This window comes from Barbus barbus (genome assembly GCF_936440315.1).
Source record: "Barbus barbus genome assembly, chromosome: 28".
NCBI classification, from domain to species: domain Eukaryota; kingdom Metazoa; phylum Chordata; class Actinopteri; order Cypriniformes; family Cyprinidae; genus Barbus; species Barbus barbus.
Window position 1 is genome coordinate 30,563,216 of NC_136756.1, and position 12,500 is coordinate 30,575,715.

The 12,500-nt window shown below is 42.4% G+C and overlaps 1 protein-coding gene across 1 annotated transcript in view; it reads right to left on the bottom strand.

Annotated features, from left to right (window-relative positions):
• Positions 1-12,500, bottom strand: part of LOC306848641 (COMM domain-containing protein 10-like) — a 29,842-nt gene that overhangs the window by 16,760 nt on the left and 582 nt on the right. Inside the window, exons 2-5 of the mRNA XM_079383302.1 lie at positions 10,714-10,804; positions 6,089-6,199; positions 5,610-5,765; positions 3,400-3,513 (exon numbers count right to left, since the gene is read on the bottom strand). Coding sequence (XP_079239428.1) covers positions 3,400-3,513; positions 5,610-5,765; positions 6,089-6,199; positions 10,714-10,804 — 472 coding nt within the window. The remainder of the gene's footprint in view (positions 1-3,399; positions 3,514-5,609; positions 5,766-6,088; positions 6,200-10,713; positions 10,805-12,500) is intronic.

Here is a 12,500-nt window from a genome sequence, read left to right on the forward strand (position 1 = left end):
GCAGTCCGCTCTCTATATCGCGCAGTTTCGCTTACTTGACACAGACTGAAGCTCGCGTGACATTTCAGCGTCTGCCGTCTCACTAAATGAGGACATAAACACATGAACTCTCTGTGTCACAATGAGAAACACCTTCTTCAGCCTGCACTGATTCAAATCAGCCTTCATATGATGCAATGCTTTGAATGTCACTGTAATGTGTCTGTTCTTACCTGTTACGAGCATGCATTTAGCAGATGCGTTTATCCAAGAGTCGTTGAGCTGGAAATGAGACTCAATTCTCTCTCTGTATCTGTGTTTGGCGGCTCTTACTGCGCGTCAGAGAGCATAGCACGATGCTTTGTACTCGCTCATATTCCCGGTCAGAATTTGTAAGCCTCATTGTAAGCGGCAGTGCGTGTGTTAACCGCGGCACGGATTGTTCTGTCCACCCACGGTTTCTGATTGGAGAATGTCCTTATCGTTATTGTTGCTGTAGTTTGCTCGGTTAGCGTGTTTACAAAGCTCAATGCTACATCCGTGAACTCGCTGACGTCAGAAGAACTCGCCCGGAACATGTCCCAGTCGACGTCATCAAGCGCCGCTAAACACAGATACAGAGAGAGAATTGAGTCTCATTTCCAGCTCAATGACTCTCGACGGATGTGACAGGGACTGAGGACCATCTGTGACTTCGGAAACAAATCCTCCGCGGAGGTGAGAGCAGATCCGTTGCTGGCCGACGAGTTAAACATCTTTTACGGCCGCTTCGATTGCAACGGCGGCGGTGCGTCTCTACCGTCCAGCGCGTCAGGAAGCAGCAGGCAGAGCAGCGATGATCCTGTAATCACCGTGTCGGAGGATGAGGTTCGGAAGGCGCTAAAGGAAGTATCTATCGCCCTGTTGCCCTCACATCTATAGTCATGAAGGTTTTTGAGAGACTTCTAAAGAGCCACATTTGCTCCTCCATCCCTGAAACTTTGGACCCTCTTCAGTTTGCCTATCGCCCAAACAGATCTACGGACGATGCCATCTCTCACGTTCTCCACTCTTCCCTCACACACTTGGACAGCAACAATGGAAATTATGTAAGGCTGCTATTCATTGACTATAGCTCAGCTTTCAACACTATAGTCCCCATCAAGCTGGCATCTAAACTCACAGACCTCGGCCTAAACTCCTCACTCTGTGACTGGATTCAAGACTTCCTCACCGGCAGACCTCAAGTGGTGAAAGTTGGCCAGTACACCTCAAACTCCATCACTCTGAACATAGGAGCCCCACAGGGCTGTGTCCTGAGTCCCCTGCTCTACTCTCTCTACACGCATGACTGCGTGTCCTCTCACAGCTCCACATCTATTATCAAATTCACTGATGATACTGTGGTTCTGGGCCTCATCTCCAACAACGATGAGACCGCATACTTGGACGAGGTAGAGAGACTCACATCATGGTGCCAGGACAACTGTCTCTCTCTGAATGTGAGCAAAACTAAAGAGCTGATCATGGACTTTAGGAAGAGACAGCAGCAACCCTACTCTCCTCTCAGGATCAGTGGGACCCCTGTGGAGAGGGTGAGTAGCTTCAAGTACCTCGGTGTAAACATCTCCGAGAACCTGACTTGGACTACACACATCCAAACACAGGTTAAGAAAGCCAGGCAAAGACTGTACCATCTGTGACAGCTGAGGAAATTCAGGGTCTCACCAGCAATCCTGAAAACTTTCTATTCAGGGACCATAGAAAGTGTATTGACTCAGTGCATCTCAGTGTGGTATGGAAACAGCTCCAATCAGGACTGCAAAGCACTACAGAGAGTTGTGCGCTCAGCTGAGCGCATCTCAGGGTCTGCTCTCCCCTCTCTGCAGGACATCTACCTCAAACGCTGCAAAAATAGAGCTGTCAAAATCATCAAGGACTCTAATCACCCTGGTAACCGTCTATTCACTTTGCTTCCATCTGGTAAGCGCTTCCGTAGCCTGATGGCAAAAACTGAGAGACTTAGGAGGAGCTTCTTCCCCCAGGCCATCAGGCTCCTAAACTCTAACTCTGTGTCATAATATCACTTGACTCCATGTAAATATCACCATATCAATAAGCTATTCATAATTTCTCTCTACCTCATATTGCTGCTATTTAAATACCCTGTACAACTTTTTGCACATTCCTCTTATATTACTATTTATGTCAACAACATACTGACCTGCACATTTATATTTTTATTTTATTCTTTTTATTTTTTCTACTTTTTCTTAATATTTATGTACATTCTGTGTTTTGTATTCTATATAATTGGAGCGGACCTGACCTACATTTCACTGCTGGTTATACTCTGTATAATTGTGTATGTGACAAATAAAAATCTTGAATCTTGAAAACAACTTGCAAAAGAGGAACAGAGCACCTTTAAATCTGTTTTAATGCATGTGCATCTTATATTCAAGTGTAATACAGCTTATACAGTTATGAGGACCTTTATAATGCATCATATTATTTTACCAGAGACATATCTTTAGTGCAAAATGGAAAATAATCTATTAACATAATATTGTATGCTTATTTTCTAGAGTCTAAGGTTGAATCATTTGTGACCCACAAAACCGGCTTTTTTTGAAAAGCTGAATAAATAATCTTTCCATTGATGTATGGTTTGTTATGAGAGGACAATATTTGTCTGAGATACAACTATTAGAAAATCTGGAATCTGAGGGAGCAAAAAAATCTAAATATTGAGAAAATCTCCTTTAAAGTTGTTCAAATGAAGTTCTTAGCAATGCATATTACTAATCAAAAATGAAGTTTTGATATATTTACGGTAGAAAATTTACTAAATATCTTCATGGAACATGATCTTAATATCCTAATGATTTTTGTCATAAAAGAGAAATGTATAATTTTGATCCATACAATGTATTGTTAGCTATTGCTACAGATATACCTGTGTTACTCATGACTGCTTTTGTGCTCCAGGGACACATATATTAGTGTTTTGTTGTCTCCTCCTTTCATTGCATTGTGGCCTATACACATGCTATTGGTGTCTGTTTCAGTGACAGCAGCAGCTACTGTTGTTTTTTATTGTGCATTATAATTAAAATTTGATTTGATATTATTATGACTAGTAAATGAGCTCAGCATCTAGTTCAGGACTGATAATGCATGGTTTTTGTTCTTCACTTTGAGTCTTCACTCAGCGTGAGCTCAAACGCCACAGAAGCCTTGAACTCGCTCGCAGGGATTGATTGCAGGGCTTTAGACCTCTGATCTGGGTTTGAAGAACACACACACACACACATGCAGCCACAGCGCCACCATCTGAGCGCCGGAGGAACTGCAGCTCCGTCTCTCCGTTCACTGGAATGCATGAGCTTCTCCTCTGATCATGGGTTTATCTGAAAGCTGAGAAGCGTGTGCGTTTACCTCGGTGTCGTCCTCCGTCCGGAGCCCCAGATTGAGGACGGCATGCAGCGCTTTCAGTCTGCTCTGAGCCGATGAAGCCATCTGCAGATTGAGCTGCCAGCCCACGAGATCCAGCTGGAAAACACACCAGAAACACACTCTACTTAACTTTACTTTTTTAGATGTTTACAACTACGGCACTACATCACAAGTCATAAACAATGGGACATAATTAAGAGATCTCCAACAAATGTAGAAAAATATTTTATTAATATTTTGAGGATGGTTTAACTACAAAAATCATGTAGCTCATATGTGACCCTGGAGCACAAAACCAGTCATAAGGGTCCATTTTTTTAAATTGAGATTTATACATTTATACATAAATAATCTCTCCATTGATGTATGGTTTGTTATGAGAGGACAATATTTGTCTGAGATACAACTATTTGAAAATCTGGAATCTGAGGGAGCAAAAAAATCTAAATATTGAGAAAATCTCCTTTAAAGTTGTTCAAATGAAGTTCTTAGCAATGCATATTACTAATCAAAAATGAAGTTTTGATATATTTATGGTAGGAAATTTACTAAATATCTTCATGGAACATGATCTTAATATCCTAATGATTTTTGTTCATAAAAGAGAAATGTATAATTTTGATCCATACAATGTATTGTTGGCTATTGCTACAGATATACCTGTGTTACTGATGACTGCTTTTGTGCTGCAGGGACACAAATGCCTAAATAAAAGACACAAAGAAACCTAATGCAAGAAAAATATGATGATTAATTTCATACCAAAAGAAATTGGGAATTAGAGTTAAATACTATAATAGAGGACGAGATGTGGACAAATATGTGTGTCAGCTGTCATAAGGGTATAAGCAGTCAAATATGGGAGGAATTCGACTGGAAGATGAAGATGAGGTTCTTCAGAGCTTCATTAGCGGTGGATAAATTTGATAGTTCTTCAGGATTATCAGAATGCTGGAGAGATTGTGAGGAGGTGCGGGACTGTGGTCATATATTTTGGGAATGTCATACATTATAAGTGTATTGGAAGGGGGTTAAAAGAGAAATTAGTAAAGTTTTAGGATGTGATATACCAGTGCACCCAGTATTCTTTCTGCTTGATGGTTTCCCACCGGATCTGTTAAATAAATCCCACCTATTTGTACTACATCTATTATTAATGGCAGCTAGGAAGAGAATCACTGTGAATTAGATGAAGATGCACAAACCCACTCTGACAGACTGGACACAGAGACTGAATCATATATATATATATATATATATTTGATCAAATGACTTCAGATTTACAGATTAAATCAGACATTTTCCAACAAAACTGGGCACTAATCGAAACATATTTGCTTGATCTTTGAAATGTTATCAGGGGCTTTTTTGTAGTTATTGTATTTGTATTTATTTTAAGTTAGTAACGTTTTTTTCTTTCTTTATTCATTTTATTATTTAAGCTGTCTTTGCTTGTTCCATTTTGTATGGTTATTTATTCATCCTTTTTTTATTGTTTTATTTATTATTTTTTGAGTGTTAATATTTTAAGTAAATGCTATGTGTATATAGTTCTGTTTATAAAATGTTTAATTCAGTTCTGGTTCCTTGCCGCTGTCTCCTCTGGCTTGCTCAGTTGAGAACACTTCATTTCTAGCGATTATCGTCAGTTTGATTTCACAGATACTATTTAAACTAAACTGATCTAGACAATAACATCTCTGAACTCAATAATGAAATGCCTTTAACTGAAAATTGAGTGTTTAATCTTATTATTATACATTACTGACACTCTATCCTCCAATCTGATACTGTTAAGTGCTTTGACACAATCTGTATTGTTAAAACCGCTATATAAATAAAGCTGACTTGACTTTAATAAAATCAGAGTAAAATTAAAAAAACATTATTGGCTTCTACTGGTTCCTTGAAGAACCTTTAACATCCATGGAACCTTTCAAATGCACAAGAGAGTATATAAAAAAAAAAAATTTGTTTTTCACACTAAGAAAAATGTTTCTTTTAAGAACTGTTCACTGAAAGCTTCTTTGGGGAACCAAAAATGGTTCTGTATCAGATCTGACATGAATGAAGGATCTCATCCCCTCAAATATCAAATGTTTATAACATGCTTCCTCCCAGGTTCAGCTTGGGCAGAGATATCGGTCAGACCTCAGATTCATGCAGACATCTAGAACCGAGCGTGAACACACCTTTTTAGGGGCAAATATCCCGAGTCGTATCTTCTCCACCACATCTGGAGCAGCGGAAGCCCAAACCTGAGCGAACACCTCGGCTTGCTCCGGCTGGACGCTGATGTTCTCCAGCTGCTGTCTGAGAGACACCGGCTTCAGGTTATGATACACGGCCTGCAGCGAGAAATACTGTGCTTCACATCTGATCATGCACTCATAAAACCCTTCTCAGACTCAATAACACGAATACAAACAAACTTCCTATATACTTCTTATTCAAAGATGCTATAACAGAAGAAAAAAAAACATTTATTTCAAAAAGTCAAATTGAAGCAATTTTACGAACTCTGAAAGAAGCGAAACGAGGTTGAACATGGTAAAGCGGAACTGAAAATACCATGTTTATACCACAGTGTTGGGACTGTGTGTGTTTAAGATGCTAGCAGATGTTCTAGAGCGGACAGCAGCGGTTACTGGTGAAGAAGGAAAGGCTGGACCTGCTCGAGGATGAAGGACAGGGTTTCCAGCAGCAGCTTCAGAGTCTGTTTCTCCAGAGATAGAGCGGTCTGGAGCTTCTCCTCCTCCTCCTCACTGAAGGAGCGCTCCTCCTGAGGAACACAGAGCATCAGCATCACACACTCACACACACACACTCTCTCACACTCTCTCTCTCTCTCGGTTGTCCATCGAAATTCGATGATGACGTCCACGCCTTTATCGGTGAGACTTTTGATGACTAAACAGTCCTATCCTGGACCCACAAACTCTATTGCAGGTGGGACATATATATGCAATGGTAGTAGTAGTGGTGGCAGTCATGGCTGTATTTCTCCTGGCTCGCTTCTGCTGCCTCATGCTTGTCCTCTCCATCTCAAGTGTATGAACCCCATCTCTACACAGCTTTTGCCAGATGGTACGGTCAACAGCAACAGCCTCCAGGTCCTCGGGTCTGATCTTACACTTCTTCAAGGAAGTCTTCATCTGATCCTTATGTCGCTTCTTCGGCCCTCCAGCTGAACGTCGACCATGATGTAGCTGGCCGTAGAGCACTCTTCGGGGCAGTCGGCATGGGGGCATCCTTATCACGTGCCCCAACCACTGCAGCTGGCGCTGGGTGATCATGGCCTCAATACTTCTACAATTGGTCTTTTTAAGTATTTCAGTGTGAGGCACACGATCCCGCCAGGTAACCCCCAGAATGCGCTGAAGGCAGCTTATATGGAAGCGCTCTAGGGACTTGATGTGACGGCTGTAGGTTACCCAAGCTTCACAGCTATAAAGTAGGGTTGTGACACAGACCGCTTGGTATACGGCTACTTTTGTAGAAAGATGAAGATTCTTGTTGTGAAAGACTCTACACCGAAGTCTCCCAAAGGCAACTGATGCCTGTTTAATGCGGCTCTGAACTTCATTGTCAATGCCACAGTCCTCAGCAAGAATACTCCCCAGATATTTAAAAAATGGCACTACTGAAAGCTGTTCATCCCCAACAGTGAACGCAGGTAGTGTGGGTCGGACATTGCTACGCCATTGGCAAAGCACTTCTGTCTTGGTTGTGTTGATAGTCAACCCCATTCTGCTGTATGCCCTAACCGCCACAGCAAGAACAGTTTGAAGATCCTCTGGAGTATGGGCCACAAAAGCACAGTCATCTGCATACTGCAGTTCCAGGACCTGCTCTCTACAGAGTTTTTTGGTTGCCTGTAGCCTCCTAATATTAAAGAGGTTGCCGTCTAATCTGAAGTCTACTGCTATGCCACTGCTATTTTCAATCTCGTTGTGGAGAAGCTTGGTGACACATAGGAGGAAGATGTTAAAGAGTATTGGTGCTAGCACACACCCCTGCCTCACCCCTGTGCGCACAAAGAAGGGCTCGGACTCTTGTCCACCTATAGACACCCGAGCGGTCATCCCATCATGGAACTGGCGGAGGATGTTAACAAATTTATTGGGACAGCCAAACCTAAGGAGTACATCCCATAACAGCTCTCTTTGTACAGTATCAAATGCTTTAGAAAGATCGACAAAGGCCATAAACATGTCCTGATGTTGCTCCCGGCACTTTTCCTGAAGCTGCCGGGCAGTAAAAATCATGTCGATAGTGCTCCTATTCTTCCTAAATCCACACTGCGATTCAGGCAGCATTGACTCTGTGATGTTATTAACGAGTCTCTGAAGCATCACCTTGGCCAGGACCTTACCACCCACAGAAAGGAGTGATATGCCCCTACTATTACCGCAGATAGCCTTGTCACCCTTGTTCTTATAGATAACAGCAATATTTGCGTCTCTCCACTGCTGTGGGATGTTCTCATCAGTCCAGACCTGGATGATGTACCGATAGAGGGTGCGCGTACACATGAACCCCCCCTCCTTCAGTAGCTCTGCAGGGATATTATCAGTGCCAGGGGACTTGTTGTTCTTAAGAGAATGGATAGATGACAGAACCTCTTGAAAGGTTGGTGGTAGGCTGAGATCATGGATGGGAGGAAGTTTAGGCAATTCATCCAGAATGGTGGAGTCCGCATCAGAATCCTGATTAAGCAGGGTGTCAAAATGTTCAGCCCACCTTAATAGGATACTATTTTGGTCCCTCAGAAGTGTTAGTCCATCTGCTGTTTTCAGAGAAGTGATGCAGCGATTTGTTGGCCCGTAAATGGTTTTAATAGCATTATAAAAGTTATGCATGTCATTTTTATTAGCAAAAGACTGGATTTCATGTGCCTTTTCAATCCACCATTCATTCTGCATGGCACGTGTTTCCCTTTGCACTTTCCTCCGACTTTCCTGCAAATGCTGTCTGGTCTTAGTGGATGAAGGGTTTTTTAAAATTGCCCGGTGTGCTTTATGCATATCCTTAAGCAAACTATGGATGGTGTCTGAGTTATCGTCAAACCAATCTTGGTGGTTCCTGCTCTTATAGCCGATGGATTGGGCTGCTGCTTCATAAAGCGCAGAGCTGATATAGGTCCACTGTTGTTCCATGGTGTTTTCTGAGCTCAGACAAGGTTCTGACTCCCTGAGTTTCTCATCTAAAAGACGTCGAAACTCATTTCTTGCATCTGTGTTTCCCAAGCGGTTACAGTTTAGCTTCTTTTTGTTGGGCTTTTGCAGCCGCAAGGGGCAGCGCACTTTCATATGGAGCTTGGCCACAATCATACGATGGTCTGTCCAGCACTCTGCACCTCTCATGGCACGAGTGATGAGAACATCCTTGATGTCATTACACCGCACAATGATAAAATCAATCATGTGCCAGTGTTTAGAGCGAGGGTGCATCCACGAGGTCTTATACTTTGCCTTCTGCTGGAAGACGGTATTAGTTATAGTAAGATTATGCTCAGAGCAAAGAGTCAATAGTCTCATGCCATTTTCATTCATCCTACCAATGCCATGCCTGCCTAGTACTCCACTCCATATTCTGTCGTTCTGTCCAACCCGAGCATTAAAATCCCCAAGCAAAAAGATCTTATCACTCTTAGGGATCCGGCAAAGAGCTTCATCCAGTGCCTGATAGAAGCATTCCTTAGCCTCATTTTCAGATGGTAAAGTTGGTGCATAAGCACTGAGAAGTGTGGTATGACGCTTTTTTGCCAGGGAGATACGGAGGGTCATTAGCCTTTCACTAATTCCAGCAGGTGTTTCTGTAAGACTTGGGAGAATGGTATTCTTGATGGCAAATCCTACTCCATAGAGATGTTGTCCACCTGGAGGGAAACCTTTCCAGAAGAAGGTATAACCCATCCCTTCCTCTGTTAGACAACCTTCATCTAGAAGCCTGGTCTCACTCAAGGCAGCGATATCAATGTTATAACGGCTCAACTCAGCAGCAATCAGGGCTGTTCTCCGGTGAGGTCTATTAGAGGTATCATGCAGGTCCAGGAGAGTCCTTACATTCCATGTTGCCAGTTTTATACTATTACATTTCTTATTTTTCTTATTTCGACCGCAGTAGTGGAATAACCCAATAGGCGCGGTAACCTATCCAGGTAAGTGATTGAATGGGCAATTTTTAGGCCACCTTTTCTAGGCCCTTCCCCAATTGAGGTGAGCAGTGCGGTCCCTAAACAGGGCTGCTCAGTCGCACAGGGGTCTGCCGAAACAGCTGCCACCCAAACCCAGTTGATAACGACCAAATACCCCGTGCCGCTGCCGTGCAGGGTTCTGTCTAGGAGCTCCCAGTCTATTCAAACCTGCTCCCGTTGACAGATACCCCATCGCCGTCAGACTTCAACCATGTGTAAGGTCCAGATATTATCACCGTGGTTAGAGGTGGAAACCTGCGCAAGGAGAGTTTTAAAGTGCCAAAGGGGGTGCGCCATCTCCAGTAGCACTATCTTCACCATGATGAGGTAAATCCCAGTGGCAAGGGCGGTCCCAGGACAACTGGTCACACATCTTGGCTGCAGGAGGTTGCCGGGTCCTTCATCTGTTGAGGCCCGCCTATTGCACACCCCCAGTGCAGAGCTTTTCTGTCAGGGTGTGCTCCCTTAGCCTTGTCTCAATAAACCCACCTCAAGGCAGGGGGGGGCTATTTACCCATAGCTGGGACAGTGGTTGACAGGCAGCCGGACATGTCCACACAGTGGTGGGCCAGCACACCGTGTCTCTGGGGCCCACTGCTGCTCCGAGATCCCCTGTAGTTTAGCCTGGGACCGCAAGATACCCAGTTTCCATGTGTGGCCGCAAGGAGGCACTACAGGAGTCTTGGTGGTGGAGAGGCTCTATACTGGCAGGAGGAGACTTACGCACTCGGCTCCTCTTTTCACCCTCTATCAAGGAGGCTAGCCAGTGGCAGCAGATGCAAGCAGAGAGTAGCAAACAGAGAGCACACAAAGCACAGTGCGACATGCAACATGCAACATGCAGCATGCACTAATATGCACTAACAGCATCACTCCACTACTTCACTACTGCACTAGACGCTTCACACACACCCTGTGTTCTGAAACACACACACACTCTCTCACACACACACACACTCACACACACACACACACACACACACACACACACACACACACACACACGCACACACACTCACACACACACACACTCACACACACACTCACACACACACACTCTCACACACACTCTCTCTCACACACACACTCACACACACCTTCAGGTGGAGCTTCTGCAGAATGCGGGACAGAAGTCTGGAGAACTTGCTGCTGTCGATGGAGTTGATGTGGATCACGGCTTCTTTAATGCTGCAGGAGCACAGACAGCAGATCATCACCAGAGACAGAGAATATACTCAGATCGTTACATGTGATCTGGATTATGTAATCAGATTACAAAAATTACATTTTAAAATACTTGTAATCTACGGTGGCCGAGAGAGCTCAATGCACTACAAATAAAAAAACATGCAAATTAAGAATGATTTATTTGTTTGTATTTGCAGCGCGTGTTTTCAAATTGATGAAACCACATGCGCTGCAAACAATCACAACAGAAACAAATAAAGAAGCGCGCTGCAAACACAAACAAATAAAGAAGCGCGCTGCAAACACAAACAAATAAAGAAGCGCGCTGCAAACACAAACAAATAAAGAAGCGCGCTGCAAACACAAACAAATAAAGAAGCGCGCTGCAAACACAAACAAATAAAGAAGCGCGCTGCAAACACAAACAAATAAAGAAGCGCGCTGCAAACACAAACAAATAAAGAAGCGAGCGCGCTGCAAATAGGCACGGATCACATCGTAAATGTTTAAGGGAACCACAAAGTGACAAACACGGCTGGGACATATTTATGAGGGTTTGCTCTGAAAGGTGAGATTTTTGTTTATTTTAACATCCTGCTCATACGATTCCTTATAGCTTTGTATTTTTGTATTAGCGTAAATAAGCAGACGAAATACAGTTACTGTAACTTTGAAAGGTTATGTAAACAACTTCCTCAACAAAAATCAACCATAGCTTATACACGGCAAAATATTATTCTCTTATTTCTGTCTTGTTTCTAGAATAAATATCTAAATATTCTTGAATCAAGATGCATTTACTGGACAAGTAACATGACTTAAGATATTATGTCTTGTTTTCTAAAAAAAAAAAAAATCGACATTTTGTTCAATAATCAAAATATCTACCAATGGAGTAAGAAAAATCATCTTAATTCAAAGGCTAAACAAGATCATTATTCTTGCCCCACTGGCAGATATTTTTGCTCGTTTTAAGCAAAAACTAACAAACTTTTGATTATTTTTACAGAAAACAAGACATAATATCTTAAATCATGTTACTTGTACAGTAAATGCATCTTGATTCAAGAATGTTTAGATATTTATTCTAGAAAACAAGACAGAAACACTGAGAGAATCATTTATTAAAATTGATTAATGAAAACAGAAAATGCTTACTACAGTTATAGGTAACCACGCACAAATTAACCATGTATTTACTACACTAAGCAGAGTTTAACCATGTATTTACTACACTAAGCAGAGTTTAACCATGTATTTACTACACTAAGCAGAGTTTAACCATGTATTTACTACACTAAGCAGAGTTTAACCATGTATTTACTACACTAAGCAGAGTTTAACCATGGTATTTACACAACTGTGGTTATAGAAATAATAATCAATATGCCAAAACTAATCAAGGTGCTGTCAAACTGAAGATGTCTTCCTAATTTGCTGGAGGTGTCTCTGAGCAGCGCAGTAATCAGACTATAACTGACTGAGTCCCTAATGCTTTAATGCTCCTCTCTGAATGACACAGAGTTGAGTTTAGAGCAGATTCAGTCAGAGATCAGTCATGAGGAGCTTCTCACTCATAGAGACATTACTCTGTCTCTCAAACACATTCAAATGCACAACATCTCCTGCTTGTCTGTCAGCTGATCCTCTTCCTCATATATTTGTATTTGAAGTACACCTGAGATTTTAAACTAAT